The sequence below is a fragment of the Leptinotarsa decemlineata genome, unplaced genomic scaffold (genome assembly GCF_025532065.1).
Source record: "Leptinotarsa decemlineata unplaced genomic scaffold, Ldec_3_MD MMD2_tig00078422_RagTag_RagTag, whole genome shotgun sequence".
Classification (NCBI taxonomy): domain Eukaryota; kingdom Metazoa; phylum Arthropoda; class Insecta; order Coleoptera; family Chrysomelidae; genus Leptinotarsa; species Leptinotarsa decemlineata.
Genome location: NW_027412747.1, coordinates 121,134 through 140,637, shown reverse-complemented (window position 1 = coordinate 140,637; position 19,504 = coordinate 121,134). Strand labels below are relative to the sequence as shown.

The 19,504-nt window shown below is 34.0% G+C and overlaps 1 protein-coding gene and 1 pseudogene across 2 annotated transcripts in view; both read left to right on the top strand.

Moving 5' to 3' along the window:
- LOC111504790 (3-ketoacyl-CoA thiolase, mitochondrial) overlaps positions 1–5,193 on the top strand; it is a 123,142-nt gene extending 117,949 nt beyond the window's left edge. For both annotated transcript variants that reach the window (XR_012468280.1, XM_074186070.1), the window contains one exon: positions 5,030–5,193. Coding sequence is in view for 1 of the 2 variants with exons in the window: in XM_074186070.1 (XP_074042171.1) it covers positions 5,030–5,111 (82 nt within the window). In the remaining variant the exon portion in view is untranslated. The remainder of the gene's footprint in view (positions 1–5,029) is intronic.
- An 11,928-nt stretch (positions 5,194–17,121) lies between these two features.
- Positions 17,122–19,183, top strand: LOC141487234 (uncharacterized; annotated as a pseudogene).
- Positions 19,184–19,504: the final 321 nt, after the last annotated feature.

Here is a 19,504-nt window from a genome sequence, read left to right as displayed (position 1 = left end):
TATCAAATGACTCCTGAAAATTCAGCATTTGCTTTTAGTCTGAGTAGTCTTAAGTTTCAAGACATAACAAATGTAGACCAACATGAAACTTGCAATTCAAGACTGGTGTAAGGATCCACCTCAACAACATCACTTTTATAAACGTATACAAGATTAGATTATAAGTATTTCGTCAAAATTTCAATAAAATACCTGTATGTTCAAAGTTTTACTGGTTTTATGTAAATTCAGCTTAAAACTCGTTGGAATATCATTTGACCGTTTGACTTATAATTTTACCAGAGTTTAGGTACAAACTAATTTAAAATTTAAACGCTGTAAAGGAAATTTCACCAAGAGAGGGGATGAATTCAATTATATTTGGTCACGCAGTATATTTTCCGAAATCTTAAATGTATTATTTCCAAACATTTCAAAAGATTGAGTTTCAAATATTTCTCTTTTAGGTGTAATAAGTCATATTCTTGGTTGAACTCATGCTCCTCTGCTATGGTTTGCCAATGTAGAATTGGCGTTCACATTCATGAAACTTCTCCTGTACTCTTTTATTCTTTAGGAAAATGTTCTCCCCCGTTTGGCCACTATGAAGTTTTTAGCAAAAACCACTAATTTACTTATATACTCCTGATCAATAGGACACTGGAAGTGTATCTTTATTGTTTCTAATGAATTTGCTTGAATTATCATTTGTTTCTTAAGCCAAATTTTTCTTTCTCAAAAAACGAGAGATGTTATTGGTGGGTTCACCAAAATTTGTCAGTGTTCTATGACACTTAATATGCACTTTATTGATTCATTATAACATAAAAATTAACAGTTCAAAAATAACTTTTCAAAACGCTCAAAAGGTACGAACTCCTTTTCATAAAACAGGATATATGCATCTCCACTCACAACCGATTTTTGGTGAAATTGTTGACACATGTGAATCATTGTATTCGTGACACGTGCCAGTATAGGGATGTCTGCATAATGCAGTATAATATATCCGTTGTAAGTAGACCCACTGTGATTCGAAAGTGCATATAGGTTATAACAACAAGGAGTCACATTGTCTGCTGCATAATTGTTCATATCTAATCCATCTAGAGGAAATTCGATGGCAACATTTAACTTTCCTCTAAATCTTTCTGTTAGAAATAATCTTTTAAAATGAATGACTAAAATACGGGGAAACTTATAGATTGATAAAGACTTTGTGCATTTTCTCCTTTCCTCACGTCCATCCAAAGTTTCCTCTCTTGTGAAGAAATCCAAGCATTGTGATAAACTCAATTGGCCAGTTCTTTGTGTTATGGGAAGTGATAAATCCCAGAAAGGATCGAAGGTTACAGATGAGTGTCCACAGTGTGTGCACTGCATGGTAGATTTGAATTGACCATCGAAATTATCTAATATGACTTTTTTTAAGGAGATTGTGTTCACTGCTTTATCAGATGAATCTTCTGACCACAATCTTTGATAACTTCTGCAAAAGCTTCGATTAAAGCACCTTCCATACTAGAAATATTAGTATTGATTTATTTCATGTACTCACCCTTTTTCAAACATTCTTGGTAAATTGCTTTTTCTGTAGTTTTTTGAAAAAAAAAACTGAAGTCAATATCTACCTTGTATCCATAGTTGACAGCAATTTTTTCGGTAAAACCCTGTTTTCTTCAAAAATTTCTTTCTGGCAGTGGAATATTCAATAGTCTGTCAAGTATACTATTTATGCTGATAGAGATTTTGAAAAGGAATTATGCATGATATTATCTGTATGAGATGGTTTGTAGTACAAAAGTGCTAAGAAACTCGTAGATATTTTTCAAGATATGTGATGTAATTGGCCGATTACCATAATATAGTCAAGTAACACTTTATTGTGAGATTTTCACTAAACAGTTTGATAAAACACGTCTTTCACTCTTCCCGATAATGCTGAATTCATATCGTTTAATTTTCAAAATTCACTTCCCAGTATTCCGCCAATTGAAACAATTGAGCTAGTTGAGCGTGTCTTAGAGAGACCATGTCAATTCCGTAATCAAGCAGCAAATTCTAGATCTACTTACTCTTGATCTATCTCAAAATGATTTTTAATTCAGGGCTAATAATGGGAAACCTGTTGAGTCGTTTCCTAGCTGAAATTTTTATAGATATATACCTTTAAAATCAATTTCATAATAATCAGTTGATTAAAAGTTAGTCTGTTTGACAGCTAGACAGTTAAGCAAGTTTGTCCAATTTGTCAATTTCATTCGTCTTTATGATGCACTGTTTGGAACCTTTGGTGTAGTAATGAATATTGCTGGAGTTTTTTCCCAACACCAAATCGTTATTTTTAACACCTCGACACGTGTTTCGATCACCTCTTCCTCTTTGAAGATGATCACTTGGTTATCGAAACACGTGTCGAGGTGTTAAAAATAACGATTTGGTGTTGGGATAAAACTCCAGTGATATTAATTTCATTCGTCTATCAATTGAATTCGCAACTGAAATAGAGGTAAATAATTCAATAAATTTTGAAAAAAAGACAATTTAAACTTTCTATGTTTTTCACCACTTTTATAAGAGTGGTAAAAAACATAAAAAGATTTAATTCTCTTTTCTTCATTATGATCTCCTACCATGAAGTAACGGCTACATCCATCAATTTAACCAATAAATTTTCTAGACCTGACTAGTATTGATAATAAACATGATTTTGTAATTTTTCACAAACTAATATGACATTGTCATACACAATTCTTTGACACATAAAGTATCAGCATAAAGTAGAATCATTCAATAAAATGCTTCACAGGCTATTGAATATCCGGCTGTTAGAAAATAATTTTCAGACTGAACTAAGTTATATCGAACAAATTATTGCCAACAACGATTACTAGGTAGATATTATTGACTCCATTCTTCTCAAAAAAACTACGAAAACAAAACATTCTATAGCAAGTCTGTCGCACTTCCAGGAACGATAATAAGTGTCACAGGATATTGACATACTTTGATCATTCTGTTTTAAATCTGTTTTAAAATCTGTTTTTCCGTTGATCAGCTGCCGCCCCCATACGAACGACAACTCTCAGAACAACTCTCAATAACATAGCTTCTTTTTTTATATATAATAACTTGGACGTGCCTTACAGAACCAATAATAATTAAATAAAGAGGGTTATATTTTTAGGAGTTGTAAATTTTTTGGGAAAGAAAGTTTTTGGCTTTGTACTACTCCATCTTGATACAAAAAATGTTAGAATCTTCCAAAGGAAGAAAGGAAGTAATCAATTTTAAAATGAGTAACTCTATACATGGATGTATAGATCATGCAAAGAAGTAACTTTCATATACAAACTGGAAGAAAACAGCTACTTTCATATAAACATTGAATTACATGAAAGAAAAATTCTTTCAAAACAAAAACTTTCATATGAACACTGAATACAGAAGACACTATTCCTTAGTCAGTTTGTATTCCAAATACTCGTTGTGGAATAAAATCAGGTAACATTCATAGGAATTCTACATTAAATGAATGGTAAAAAATTGCACTTACATGGAACACTGTCATCCTCACTGGTACACATCGATGTCGATGACATCGTAATGTCATTCTTTCACCTATTTGATTAAATCCCAGCCAACAGGAATATTGTTTAAATAGGGAGGGTTATATTTTTAGGGGTGACTAAAATTCCTTTGAATGTTACCTGATTTTATTCCACAACGAATGTTTGGAATACAAACTGAGTAGAGAATAGTGTCTTCTTATAATTCGGTGTTCATATGAAAGTATTTGTTTCGAAAGAATTTTTCTTTCGTGTAATTCAATGTTTATATAAAAGTAGCTGTTTCACGAGGGCTTTTCTTCCAGTTTGTGTCTGAAAGTTACTTCTTTGCATGATCTACACATCCATGCATAGAGTTACTTATTTCAAAATTGATTACTTCCTTCCTTCCTTTGGAAGATTTCTACATTTTTTGTATCAAGATGGAGTAGTAGAAAGCCAAAAACTTCCTCTTCCAAAAAATTTGTCACTCCTAAAAATATAACCCACACTAGTGAAACAATATTTCTGTTGGCTGGGATTTAGTCAAATAGGTGAATGAATGACATTACGATGTCATCGATGACATAAGTAGATAAAACTTATTCCGTGACATAACAAATCATAATTCGTTAATGAATTATGATTTTTTATAGTGCTAGTGTGTAGTGCTATATTTTGAACCATATTCATTATAAATTATAACGCCTTGGTCAAAGAAGAAACGGACTGGTTTAAGTTTGACGATAGTCGTGTCACGAAGTGTTCTAGCGATGCTTTGAATTTATTGGAGCCTCTGGAGACACGCTACATTCTGTTTTATAAGAGAGAGGACATTGTTAGATCAATATCTTCAGATGATGTGGTGCTGCAGGTTTTTCCTTTCCTGCAGCTGATAACGCAAATGCGCCACTGGAATCAATGAAGTCGCCCTGGAGCACCAATTAATTTTTATTGTTGTTTTTATTTTATTTTTATCATTGTTTTAATAAAATTTTCATTTGTATTTGTATGCTGTTGAGTATTTAAAAAACAACTTTTAGTGTAATTATTTTTTATCTCGAAAACCGATAGAGATAGGTATAGGACATTATAAACAAAAAAGTATTATAATAAAATAGCGTTTCCAAAAATGTATGAATATACGGGGTGTTTTATTTAAAAAAAAGTAGCTAGGACTTTTTGATGTTAGTGGTGATGCTGCAATGCTGAAAATATTTTAGTTCAATAGAACAGTTGAAGAAATATAAAATGTGAAATTTTCAGAAAAATCCTGCGTTGTGTTTACCAGAAACGTCTAACCTACCACCGACCATGAATCACGCTGTATATCAGTGGACATTAAAATACCTTCTGAAAAGACTCATTTCAGCTAAGGTATTGTAAAGTTCATTCAAAAAATGTACTATTTCAAAATACTTTGACAAAGTACTTTATTGTAATTTTATGTTTCTGGTTACACTAGATTTATAGCTATTTTTCATTGTTTTCTGTTTTTGTAGGAGAAGAAATGCAAAAATGGGTATTGGATCAGCCTGTATCGGAGGAGGACAAGGAATAGCAATCATGGTAGAAACAGTGTGAATGTACTTTTATATCATCAATTTACAATGTTATCAATGTCATGTTTTTATATTCATTAAGAATGAAATTTTTGCTACAGTAATGAGTGAGTATTTTTCATTCATCACATATTGTTCGATTTAAATTCTTATAAGATATTGATTTTTTGCCGATACTCATAATTACAACGTTAAAAAGAATTGAAATTTTTCAAAAATTCAATATTGTGACAATTCCATAGACAATTCCTACACACTTCTTAGCACCTCAAAATCATGACCATCCTTTATCTCTTCTACTACTTAGGATTCCCCCCAAAGCTGAAGAAGAAACATCCTGAAAGTTCAACTAGCCTTCTATGATAGAATGGGATAGAAATTATTCCTTGTTAAAAAAAATTTCAATTGCTTTACAAAATTCTTATACAATTTTTTCAGAACTCAAGTACTAGGCGAAATATTAAATAAACACAGTATTTTCCCCTTTCTTTGGATTTTTTTCATTAACAATAATTGGGAGTTTAAAATTTCCCCACAGAGTAAAATGCATTTTGTATCAGATAACTATAAAGTTGTCTTGAAAGTGTGGAAACAGCATATGTTTCCAACTGGTTTAACCTTGAGGATATCTTGTCTTTGTTAATCGAGAGTCACATAGGCTAAGCCCTTCTGTGTATATTATAGTCATGAAATATTTTTTTTTGTTTAGCGATTATACTATATATACTATAGCGATTATATTATACTAGCCATGGATATACCATGGCTAGTATGTGAATACAAAAGCAACAAAAAGTTTATGAACAGTTGAGTGAATTTACTCTTTCATAATTCCTTGTTCTTAACGTATTTCAGCAAGGCACCTCAAGTAAAATTTGATTTTATTCGGAAATGCACTCCATACGCAGTATTGGATTGTATAAGTTTATAGTAGGTTATTTTTTGCACATCTAGTATGACTGTTCCATGCAACTGCTTCTTCACAAAACACATTAAGATTTTTTCTATATACCTATACTTTCCATGTTAGATTTAGTACTTGCTAAATCTATTTAATATACTTGCTAATCTATTTATATAAGTCTAGTCATTCATTGTAACAGACTGCCGGCAATATAACCGAAAGACCGTCCATTGGAGCTAACTTGAATTGAAATTTCCCTAGATACAAGCTATCAAAATGGATGTGGAGAAATTAATATTACCATTAGATACCCCTTACTATGTAAAAAAACAGAGGGCAAAAAAAAACACAAACACACTGAATCCATCCCATCCTTGCAGAAAGGTGCCGCCTTGGTGAGTTTCACCATTTACATACCAAGATCCAAGGGGATAGTGTCAGGTTTTTTAATTACTATCGAATGAGATCCGAGACATTTCAATACATTTTAGGTTTTATTTCTTCATCCATTTCAAAATTGTCAAATTTTCGAGAAGTTATATTACCAGAAGAACGCTTAGCGGTAACTTTAAGGATATTTAATAATAACTCGTAAAGTTCGAACAAAAATTTTTATTTCAATGATTTTACAAGATATTTATATTCATTATACTTTGGATATTTCTGAAAATCAACTTCCATGTCATTGAACATTTAACCTATGTTCTGTGAAGTCAGATACATAGCTTTGACTAAATCAATTCGTCGTTGTAAAGGCAGTAAATTACAAAGTTCCGTTTTCTTTTTTTGGAAATTGGGTTAAGTGGGGTTACATAGGAGGTGGGACATCATAACTGTTCGAATTTCATTACGGATTTGTTTTGAAGCACTATCTTCAGTAGTGGTTTCTTAACTACCTGAAGTTGAAGCTTGTATTGGCGTTTCTTTGGTTATATTTTTCCCCGGAGGAACATTGCCATGAAGTTTCCGATGGTTTACCGCACTTTTCAAAAAAATCTGATCAAAGTATGGTCAAGTCGAGTCGCCTGTATCGATCGCTTCGTTTCTAAATTTTTTCTCAAGATTTTTATTATATTTTTTGCGAAATGTATCACGAATCCCTTGCAATTTTTTTCACTTCCTCCACCGGAACATAAAAAAAGAATCATTGACAGAATTGATTTAAAATAAATCAAGGGTAATTAATATTTCAATGTTATTTATATAAAAGTCATCACAAGAAAAATTGAAATAATTTGAAATAGATTGGGTTCAAAGAATTGGAATTAAATGTGCTGTGAAATTATGATTTGGCTACTGGCTCTTTGTTCATAACATTGAGATATTCCTTCAGAATTTCTGATGTGACGGTTGAGAGAATCGTTAAAGAGACATGTGCAATGATTTGGGACATCTACGCTGTACACTTGCACTTTCTGCAAGGAAGACGAGATCAATACTAGAGTTGAGCAGTTTTGGAATAGATGTAAATTCCCTAATTGTGTTGGATGTATAGATGGTAAACATGTGTGCATACATGAAGCATTTCATTCTGGGAGTAACTCCAGGAACTATAAACAGTATTTTTCAATTGTATTGCAAGCAGTTGATGTCCCGAATTATAGATTTTTGGCCATTGCTGTCGGTGCATTAAGTACTTGACGGCACTCAACTCTTCCAGGAATTGATATAACAGTTTCCTACGTGCTCTCAGAGGACGAATCATATCCGTCAAAACCCCACTTGATGGGAATGTACCCTTTAGCCAAACTAGGACAACAAGCGACTTTCAAAATCTCGTCAAGTGGTGGAAGGCACTTTTGATATCATGGTATAGCAAATGGAGGCTATTGTACAAAAGATTTATGTTAACCCTGCTGAGGCAGATACAATTGTTGAGTGCATCTGCTTGTTGCATAACATAACAATCGATAAAGAAGGAGCATCAACAAACTTCACAGCTTTTTCTGACGATCAGCAAATTAGTAATCGATCGGAAAACAGCTTTGCTTCCCTTGGTAGGGGCTATCAATGAAGTATATGATATCAGTTCAAAACATTTTTTTACACACAAGAAGATTTGACATAATGTGAATAATTACAAAACCTCTATTTCAAGTGTACATTTATAGCTCACCAGCTCAAAAATAAAACTACACTTCGAAATGTCCTCATAATTTCATCATTACTTCACGAATTGAAATATTTTTCAAATTTATTCATTTCAATTAAAGAACTAGACAAATTCTCTAAAGATGTGTTGTGAATCCTTGGCAGTTGATCATATGTTGATCATTTTGATATTATCAAATCATTCTGTCCCATTAGTCATAATTAGTCCAACTAGAATTTTGTCATATTTTGATGGTGAAACAAATGCAACCATTTTAGACTATATCATTTCCAATTTTCCGAATATTACAATGCATGAAACTTTCGATAACTTTCGATCCAGTGTTTTAGGATCATTTTACACAATTATTGGAGTAGCCTCAGGATGAAATAATGATACTATCTCAAAGTTTATTATTTTTTTCGATAGAGAAACTATCGATATAGACCGCATTGGAGATGTGAATTTGGTTTTTGAAATTTTTTAGAAATGTTTTCTCTTGATATTTCCTGTCCCAAAAGTTCTTGACGCAAAACACATAAAAATACATTTTTTTTTAAACTCTCTCCTGAAATACGAAACCACCGAAAACCAGTAACTATGAATGACGCACCAAATAAGGATCCCAGAAAAGTAACTATACAACAAAATGTGAACAATTAATTTTCATTCGATCATAATAATTCTGATTCTACAGATGACTACAAAGATGATGACACATTTTCGTTCCTACAACTATTGAAGTGTAATTCAGATGGAACTCATTAGAAATTACAAAAAATTCCTATCTCCTTTCCTTGGCAAAATAATAAATCTCTCCGAAGCAAAAGTAAAATTCGTCATTCAGTAACCAATTATAACATTACCTATCGGGTCAAGGAACGGAATTTAGTTAGGTATTCATTAGTCTGAAAAGATTTAGTCGACAGATTTTCAATCTAGTGTATCAAGAGTCTTGTAAATCAACTTTTGAAAAAATGAAATACTCACAATAACTGTGGGAATTCTATTTAAAATCATGTACGTTCATAAAAGATATTATCCATAAAAAGTTTTCGAAATCTATCTTATAAGCGGTCGCCAGAATGGGCGGGAAGTTTCTACTATAACTTGCAGAAGAATATAAGGGAAGATTCTATTGAAACATTCAAGAAAAGTGTGAAAGCTATGTGTATCGAAATTCTAGGTGTCGAAAGATTCAAACGAATTGTTCTACCCCAGTTCTAACCCCACTAGAAGTGGGCGGGGCTTATGGCTCCAAAACACTAGGAGTGTTACCAATGTCCAGATTCTTCAAAAGCAAATAGAGTATATAAATTGTAAAAGCGAATCAGATTCGAAAGACGGCAGCGGACCAGGTAGGTGGAGCCTGCGCGCGCTCGCCGCGAACATATAAATACGGCGCGTCGCGATCGGCAAAGGACAGTGTTCGACCGCTAACAGTAGAGTCAACTTCCTAAAACCGTTCTTTTAGCTGGCGATTACAAATCCAAGCAGAATTCAGAATAATAAATCTCAGAGGAGATTTATTGGAATTTTGAATTATTATCTCAGAGGAGATTTGTTGGATAATATTTGGTATTACGACGATATAGTTGTTACTGGAAATTAACAAGGACTGGACATGTTCAGAATGTTTGTGGTATAAAGTGTCACGCCTGTGGCAAATATGGGCACAAGGCTTTTCAGTGCAGAATTAAAAAGGAAAACAGGGCTAATTATGCTGAAGGCCATGGCCTGCGTGAATCGAAGGGCGAACACAACATCCGATCGGTCTGTAGAGGAAGCAGTGGCTTTTTGTACTACTTCAGACAGTTTCAATAATGTTCATGTGACAGAATGGCATGCTGACTCTGGTGCTACGCATCACTATATCAACTGCAAAGATGTCTTGGTAAACAAAAGGGAATTCACCGAACCAAGGTTGATTCAACTTGCTGCGGAAGGAAAATGTATGAAGGCTGTGTGTGTTGGTGATATGGAGGCCATTAGTATTGTAGGTCAGAAAAGGGTACCTATTATTATTAAGGATATACTATGTGTTCCTGAGTTACGGGTAAATTTGTTATCAATTTCAACCATAGAAAAGGCAGGTTTTCAAGTTGTATGTAATAATGGTAAAGTTACAATTCAAAAAGATTTTTGCTGAAGGTAACCATATAAACAATTTATATAAATTAGTTTTTGAACATAGTCACTTTGAATATGCAAATTTGGCCTCAAATAATAAAGACAAAGAAATATGGCATCTTAAATATGGACATTTAAATTATGATTCATTGCTAAAAATGAAAAAAATGAATCTAGTTACCGGTCTGAATTTTGCAAATTCAAAGCCTGAAACAAAAATTTGTGATGTTTGTGTAAAAAGTAAACAAAAGTGTTTACCATATCGTTCAAAAGTGGCAAGGGCTAGTAGGGATTTAGAATTAATACACACTGATGTATGTGGACCAATTACCCCTTCTTCTCGTAATGAAAATTCATATTTTGTCACCTTTGTAGATGATTACTCTAGATTTGTGATGGTATTTGTGATAAAACATAAGCATGAAGTATTAGGGTGTATGAAAGAGTATGAAGCTAGGGTTACATCTCTGTTTTGTGGAAAGAAAATTTCGAAAATAAGGTGTGATAATGGTGGTGAATATTGTTCAAAAGGTTTCTTAGATTTTTGTCTTGAGAAATATCTTATACACCGCCTTATACCCCTCAACTCAACAGCGTAGCAGAAAGAATGAATCAAACTCTCATGAACATAGCAGGATCGATGATTATGCAAGCTGATTTAAGTAGAATTTTCTGGGAACATGCTGTGCTAACGGCAGCATATATTACAAATAGAACCCAATCTTGCTTAGTTCAAAATAAAACGCCATTCGAGTTATTTTATAACAAAAAACCATGTGTCACATATGAGGGTATTTGGGTGCATTGCTTACGCTAGGGTCCCTGACTGTTTAAGAAGTAAGTTGGGTGATAAAGGAAAATTGTGTAGGTTTTTGGGTTATACTGAGAATGGTTATCGCTTGTGGCAGGAAGATGAAGGTAAATTAATTCATAATAGAAATGTTGTTTTTGATGAGATAAATTTTATGAATAAGAGTAATAGGTTGTTACTATATGACGATGATAGTGAAAATGATAGTGAAAAAGATGATGAAAATATAGAACAAGATCAGCTTAGAAAAGATATAGAAAAGCTTAAATTGAATGGTAGTGAAAATGAAGAGACTAATGTTGAAACTGAAAGGTTGGGAGAAAGAACAAAAAAGCAAATTAGGTTACCAGCAAGGTTTGATGACTATGAGGTTGATATAAGTTGTTTGGCTTTGATAAGTGAATTTTCTGAGGATCCTAAATCCTATAAAGAGACTAGAGCTAGCTCAAACTGGAATTTCTGGAAAAGAGCTATAGACGATGAACTTAATGCATTAAAAATGAATGATACCTGGGAGTCAGTTGACAGGCCCCAAAACGTGAAAATAATCAGTAATAGGTAGGTGTTTAGGGTTAAGATGGGTGAAGAAAGTAACAGGTTATACAAAGCTCGCTTAGTAGCTAGGGGTTTTGAGCAACATGATTTTGGAGAATTTGGAAAAATACATGCACCAGTTGCAAAATTATCTACCTTGAGAATTTTTACTTTCAATTAGTCACAGTTATGATTTAATTCTTGAACAACTCGATGTCAAGAATGCTTTTTTGCATAGTGCACTCAAAGAGCAGGTATTTATGGGAGTCCCAGAAGGGTTAAATGATTTTGAAGCTGATAATAAGGTATGCTTGTTAAAGAGGGCATTATATGGGCTTAAACAGGCTCCTAAAGTTTGGAATGAGAAATTTAATGACTTTATGTTGAATGTGCAATTTAAGCGATCAAAGTCAGATTACTGTGAGATGTTTCCTACTTTTGTATCTTGACGATATATTGATCGCATGCAATGATTCAAATTTCCTTTCCTATTTAAAACAGAAATTGTCTGAGACTTTTAAAATTAAAAAAAGTATATCTGATAAACTTGATTTTCTAGGTATTAAAATTGTTAAGGATGATGAAAATAAAGTCATTTCAATAGATCAAAGTTCGTCAATTGATAATTTAGTTAGGAAATATAAAGTTGAAAATTGTAAAAATACAAAAACACCTATGGAATATAAGTCAGATTTAACGAGAGTTTCTGATGTTGATGCTAAAACAAATTTGCCATTTAAAGAACTTTTAGGAAGCCTCATCTATATAATGCTTGGAACAAGGCCTGATATATGTTTTAGCATTAGCTATTATGGTCAATTTCAAGACTGTGCTTCTGATGACCACTTTAAACACTTGTTGAGAGTATTGAAATATTTGAAATGCACCAATGATTATAAATTACATTTTAACTCTTTTAATGAGTTTAATTTGCTTGGGTATAGTGATGCCGACTTGGCAAATAATGTTTCTGATCGTAAATCCATTAGTGGTTAATGTTTTAAGCTTAATGATAATATAATCTTATATCTTGGTGTACTAAAAAAACAGCCTTTTGTAACACTTTCTAGTACTGAGTCAGAATTCGTGGCAGTTTGTGCATCATCGTGTGAATTAATTTATATTGAAAACTTGCTTTTGAGTATGGAAGTAAATTTACCATTGCCAGTTATCATCTATGAGGATAATCAAAGTGTCATGAAACTACTCGATAATTTCGAAAATAATAAACGGTGTAAATACATCACATCATTTTGTATTGGACTTAATTAATGATGGCGTTTTGCTTCTAAATTACATATGTACTAATGATCAAATAGCTGATGTGTTTACAAAAGCTTTAGGTAATGTAAAATTTGCAAAATTTGTAAAATTGTTGAATTTGTTTTAATTATCAATTTTGCAATTTTGAGGGGGGGTGTTAATATTATCAAAAAATAATAGCGCCCATCTCTAATACTGCACATCTTTTAATGCCGGTAATGCAGTTTACTGTAAGAATGTTATATGAGTATGTCATTCACTAGCAACCCTGTTTTTGCTGTTAGTTGTAGTAGTTGTCTGATGTCTGTTTTCTAGTTTAAATAAAATTCTTCACAACACATTTTTCTTGCCTATAATTTAGTATAATTAATACTAACTCTAATAAAACCAGGATACAAAGCCGAACGGTCTTTTTCAAGGCCAGCTGCTGCAAACAGAACTTTTTAGTTCTAAGCATTGCCCTTTTCAGGGCTTATTAATAGAATTCGTAACTCGTTACTTCCGGCGTCACGCCGCACCGAGGGACCCACTAGCCGGCCTTCTTGGACGTATTCGACCTACCCAGGCTCGAATACATCGGAGGGTACGCCGACCCAGCATATCTAAGAGACAGTCTACGTGGGCTGGTATCTGGGGGCTTTAAAGCGACCGTGTGCCTCCGGAGGTTGTTCTCTCCCCTCGGGCTAGGGATATAGGTAGGTCAAATTGGGACAGTGTGTCGGCCAAGTGGTTAGGGAGCGTAGGGAACCCTCTGGTCCGGCCTAGTGCCATCGTAGTGGCCAGTTGTACCCCCGCGGCGCCTTTAGATAGCTAGAATCACAGGGTACTGCAAATAATAGATTCGAATACTTTGGTTTTGAAGAAAGGTCTTGCCCTTGGATTTCGCGATGATGCAGGGAACGCGCGATGTCCAGGATTTGGAATCGAACCCAGGAGGCGAGGACGTAAACCAACATAGATCCTCCGATGGCCTAGCACCCACCGGCTCTGGTCTTTATGCGACAAGCGGCCTTGGAGCAGAAGGTCTTTTGCAACTCCACGCCCAGCCGGGTACTTTTTCAGGACAGCTCCAGGTACCGTCTTGGCGACAGGAGTAGGTGGCAGCTCATCATTCAATTGCAGTAGAACACAAAACGAACTTGCCGTAATAGTTAGTTAGCAGCAGTTTAAAGCAGCTTGATGCAAGTACATACCATACTATTGTTGTAAATCATCTCCTGAAGAAAAATAACGCTGGTCGTCGTCAATCGACTGTGACTTCTAGATTATTCTAGGTGTCACGTCGCTTCGAGAATAATGTTATCGTCTTCCTAATATTTCCATTGGTATATATAAACACTAACAACACGCATATCGGTGGAAGTAAAGTTGACAGTGCGGTGCGAAGTGCACTAATAAAGCGATAGACATTTGAATATTAGTTTGAAGTTTTAGTTAGTATTGTCAGTGTAGCAGCGACATAAAGTTAAGTTTTATTGTAAGGTGTAAATTATTATCAAACCTATATTATATTGACTAATATTTTTATTATAATTTTCTCCAAAACCAAACCATTCTTGAAAAAGGTTTTATAAACCCCATCAATTCCTCTGAACCATACTCAGTTGGAGGAAGATGGTTGTCCATCATTCATTCTCCAGGGAGCTAGTGCCCAACCACCACCGTCGATGACTTCCACTCAGAAAATGACGGCGCTTGACGTGAAGTCCTTTTTTAAGGGCCTCAACTCAGACCATGAGGATAAGGAGAATAAACCGCCGCTTATCTCCACCATGGGGCCACCAACATTGTCGGCGACCTCCAACTTGGTGGATTTGGACTCGAGGAGTCGCTGCCGGATATCTCACTGACTCATTACTTGATGGGACTGTCGGATTTGAGAGGATGAACACGCGATGGGTATGACATCTACACCGACTATTTTGTCGTAGATTAGTTTAGATGATAAGTTCTAGAGCCCTAGGAGAAGGAAAAGGGGAAGTGAAAAGGTTAAGAAGCTTCCGAAGAAGACCAAGAAGTCCGGGTCTGTAAGAAAGCCAAAGCCACCGTCCAGGAGGGATGGCAAGCTGAGTTGTATTCGCAAGAAATGTGAAAAGAACTACCAGAACCCATGTTCTGTTTAATAATCAACGTGAATTAGCAAACTAAAACAATGAAACTACCAAGTAATTTGATTTATTAATTACTGACTTCCAATCATACAATTTAACATTGCCCAAATAAGTAGTCGAATATAAAAAAAGGAGTTAAATGTTTTTATCCTAGGAATTCTTTATACATAAGATTCAGAAAAATATAGAACAATCCATATCACAAAAATACTCTAATCGTAAATTGAACAAATATCATTATTATATCTGAGTAATGATCAATGTATTGTCCAAAAACTCCGACACTTTCCATAGCATTATTCAAATGAATAACTCTCAAAATAGTACTTTATTTTTAAATCAGAACAAAATGACACTTCTCATAACCAAACAAAGAACTTTAATAATATGGTATCAACAAATATTATTTTCTTATCGAAAAAAAAAATTATTGATGGAAGTAATGATCGATGTGTATTATTCAAAAATCACTTTTAATCCATCTAACAGCATTATTCAAGTAGGTAACTCATAAAATCAGTCTTCATTTCTGAATATATTCGACAATAATCTACCAAATACTTCTAACTACCTCCCACTCCTACCCCTTCTTCTTCGGATTATATAAAAAAATGTTGCATTTCCAGTACCCTACTGACAACCACTTGCGATAAAGTATGAGTGTGGAATGTACCGACACTGTATCGAGTATGCCACACACCTCGCTGCCTTAAGAGGAATCCATGCCCACTTGAAACGTATTTTACTTATAGTTTCTTAACCAGTTATCCGATTTTCATGCAACTTGCACCGATCGCTTCAAAAAAATATTCCTTAAGTGCTTGACTATTGTTTTTCGAATGTTTGAAAAGAAAAAAAATATCCCAACTAAAAGGTTTTGAAATCATGGAAAATGAGAGTTACCCTCTAGTGAATATAGTTTTTTTGAAATTAAATACATTTTCAAATCATCACATTTCAAATGAAAACTTTGAGAAGTAAAATAGAAAATGCATTTACGGCAACCAGTTCGTGGCGCCCTCTGATCACCCGACAATCTCTTCCCTGATCGCAAATGCAACGGCAAACGGCGTGCAGATTTTTATTTATGGGCTGCAATTCGTTCATTGTGAATTTCTCCTCCATGGTTTTTGAATTCGGAACTTGCTTTTTGGTGTGATTTTGGGAAAGGAAGGCTAGACGCTGCGGAAGGAAAACGATAGTACACAAGTGAGAAAATACGTAGGCGTAGAAACATCGGTAAGAAATCAATAATTATTCAATTAGTTTAATCGCACTATTTTATAAATTTGAGCGATATCATTATGACTCAAGGTTAGTTACATACTGAAAACGATGTTTAGAGCAAATTCATTGGAATGCAACTTCGCATTCAATTTTATTTTTGTATGACAAAAGAAATATTCATGTCCGATTTTATAGTATCTTTGATATAGTGAATTATAATAAAATTATGGATTGTTAATAATAATTACGTTTATCTATAATTCAACGCAATGGTAATAAAATGATTGTTTACCCATTTTTTCTTTCAATTGTAATTGCTATCTTTTGTTAATAAATTTTCTGAAATCAATTTATTACTTGTCAGGTATTCCCAGAGTATTATTTTGAGACCATTATAGATGGTCAGGTAGGTATTACTAGTTAGGTAGGTAACGACTTAGGTAGGTATTACTTTGTATTTTCGACAAATATAAGCCCTGGTTACTTAGAGGTATTGTTTATGTGTGACGTCTCATTTAGCATGTGGCATTCGAAACCCATCGATTCGTAGATTATTATTAGTCAAAAATTTTGAAAGCTTCATATGTAAGTCACTTTCGTTTCCTGTATTAGTGTGAGTTTGTACTTAATTGTGTTTGAATTACGTTCCATAAAATATCTACTCTTAGGTGCTTTTGTGGTCATGGGTCATGATAAAAGAAAGGTTAGGCGCTGCGGAGAGAAAAAGATTGTTCCCAAGTGAGAAAAGACGTAGTCGTAGAAACATCGGAAAGAAATCGGTAATTAAGAGGTAAGTGCTTTTAACTATTCAATTGATAAGTTTCATCTCGCCATTTTGGGAAATTTGAGCGACATCATTTTATATGATTTTAGATTTTATATTCTTATTTTTTATACAATGATATAATGAAATTATCGATTGTTAATAATAATTACGTTTATCCATAATTAACGTTATAAGTATAAAATAAATATAGATCTATTTCCAAACAAGTGATATCGTTGAGACTGTTACACCTTTTTTATTAGGAGTATTTCATATTATATTTTCGACAATGAAATAATTGGTTATTTAGAGGTATAGGCTATGTGTGAATCGGATTCGTAGATTATTATTTGTCAAAAATTGAAAACCTTGTATGTAAGTAACCTGTTGTAGGAGGTTGTAGAAAAATAATTCCTTCGTTGTTTTCTCTAGGAAAAAGTCAACCACAGACAACTCTAATAACAGCGAGGAGTCCATTTCCCCTTTTCCAACTAGATTTGTTCAAGTTTCGGGAAGGTAATCCATTAAAACATGAAACATACCTAGTAGTACTTTTTTGTGAATACGCCAGCATACGAACCAGAAGATCAAATAAACATTTATTTTTCAGTGATGATGTTCGTCCAATGTGTAGTGAAGATGTCTCTGCCGTAGCTTCACCCATTGAAATTGTGGAAACCACTGTCAATACTTCCCAGAGGTAGAAATATATTCGTTCTGATCTTTTTCATATGAACCTACACATTTTTTTTCAGTTTGTATACAGGTGTATCTCTACAGGGGCGACGTTTGGCAGATATTGGATATTTATTAACGCAAATCGCAGAAATATCGAAGCATCCACCATTCGATTGTACATTCAGTGATATGAATTCATGAATATAGAATGGGTTTGAAAACCAAAATCAGTTTTGTATGCAAAATGTGCAATATTGAAAGAACCATTCATCTCATAGAAGAAACCGATGGGGAAATGGACATAAATAGCGTTTTAGCTTTGGCCACAGTTTCAACCGGAAGTGGATACTCTACAATCAACGAGATGCTCTCTGTTTTGAATGTGTACCGTTCATGAGTAACTCTACTTATCAGCAACACCACGAAAATGTAGCTGATATCATTGAAGAGACTGCTTGGAAGGTCATGGAGGAAGCAGGTCAAGAAGAGGCTCGAATAGCTCAAGAACTAGGAGAGGTCGATGAAAGCGGTATTACCGTTGTAGCTGACGGGGTTTGGAGTAAAAGATCATACTCCGTAAATTATAATGCATCTTCAGGCGTAGTAGGTAGTCAGTTGCTGAGTGCACCGAATATATCATTATTATATTCTTATTTTACAGGCCTGTATAATTGGTGCTAGAACGAAAAAAAGTTTATTCCTGGGCGTTAGAAATAAGTTTTGTGCCGTGTGCTCGCGTTCCGCAGTACATGAGAATATTCCTTTACCTGAACACAAATGCTACAAAAATTGGAGTGAATCATCAACCAGTATGGAATCCGATATCATAGTTGAGGGTTTCAAACGGAGCATGCAAATTGATTGGAGATGGTGATAGCAGTGTTCATCAAAAACTACTGGAAGCTCGACCTTATGGAACACTTATGATACAAAAAATTGAGTGTCGCAATCATTTGATGAGGAATTTTTCGAAGAAGATCCGAGAAATTTGTGGTATTAATTTATTTATTCATTCTGACAATAAAATGAAGATAATAATCATAATTCAATTTACAGATAGAAAGCGAAGTAATTACAAGGACAGCTACACATTACTCAGCGTTCCCTGTGTTATTTTGTAATTTGGACTCCGTTGGGAATTTTAGTTATCAAAACGATAAATTGGTTTTCATCCATGTTTTAACTGCCTTCAACAATCATTTAAAAATATTTCTGATTATAAATATTAAAATTATAGGCTGAACACTTTATGTATTAATTCTGTTTTATATTCCATGACCTTATAAAATTGATAGGATTTTTTTTTAGATTATCAAGGACGAATCATTCTGGACGAATAAAATGAAACCAAAGTTGGAAAATTTTCACAACAGTTGACTCCTGTCCGAATTGATAGATCCTAGATACCCGAGGAAATTGGAAATTTGCAATCCACCACGCCAGTAAACATACCATTGAAAAGTCTAGTTCACAAATGCTTTTTGGGTCAAAACTTTTTGCCGGCTCCTAAAAGTATGGTTGAAGTGTCATTCGATTCACAATTTTTTTTTGTTTGATAATATAGGTGCATTTTCGAAACTAGGAGGAATTTTATTACGACCAATGCAGGACAACCTTTGTTGAAGATGAAATGATTCTGGCAATAGCCTCATGATAATAATAGAATAATAAAACATCGTTCACCATTGAAAATATTTAAAAGATTAATTAATCTCCAAACGTAAAACAATTACGCTCCGTCTATGGAGTTTGCCGTGCCCCCTCTGTAGTGTGTGTATTCGAGTCGAAACAACATTAACTTGTCGATTTGCGTAATGAAGATATCCATCAAGATAGAAGGAGGCGTCCCTTGTTCAGTATGTCTGTGATTGTAAAAATAGGACCGCCTACCATATTCTC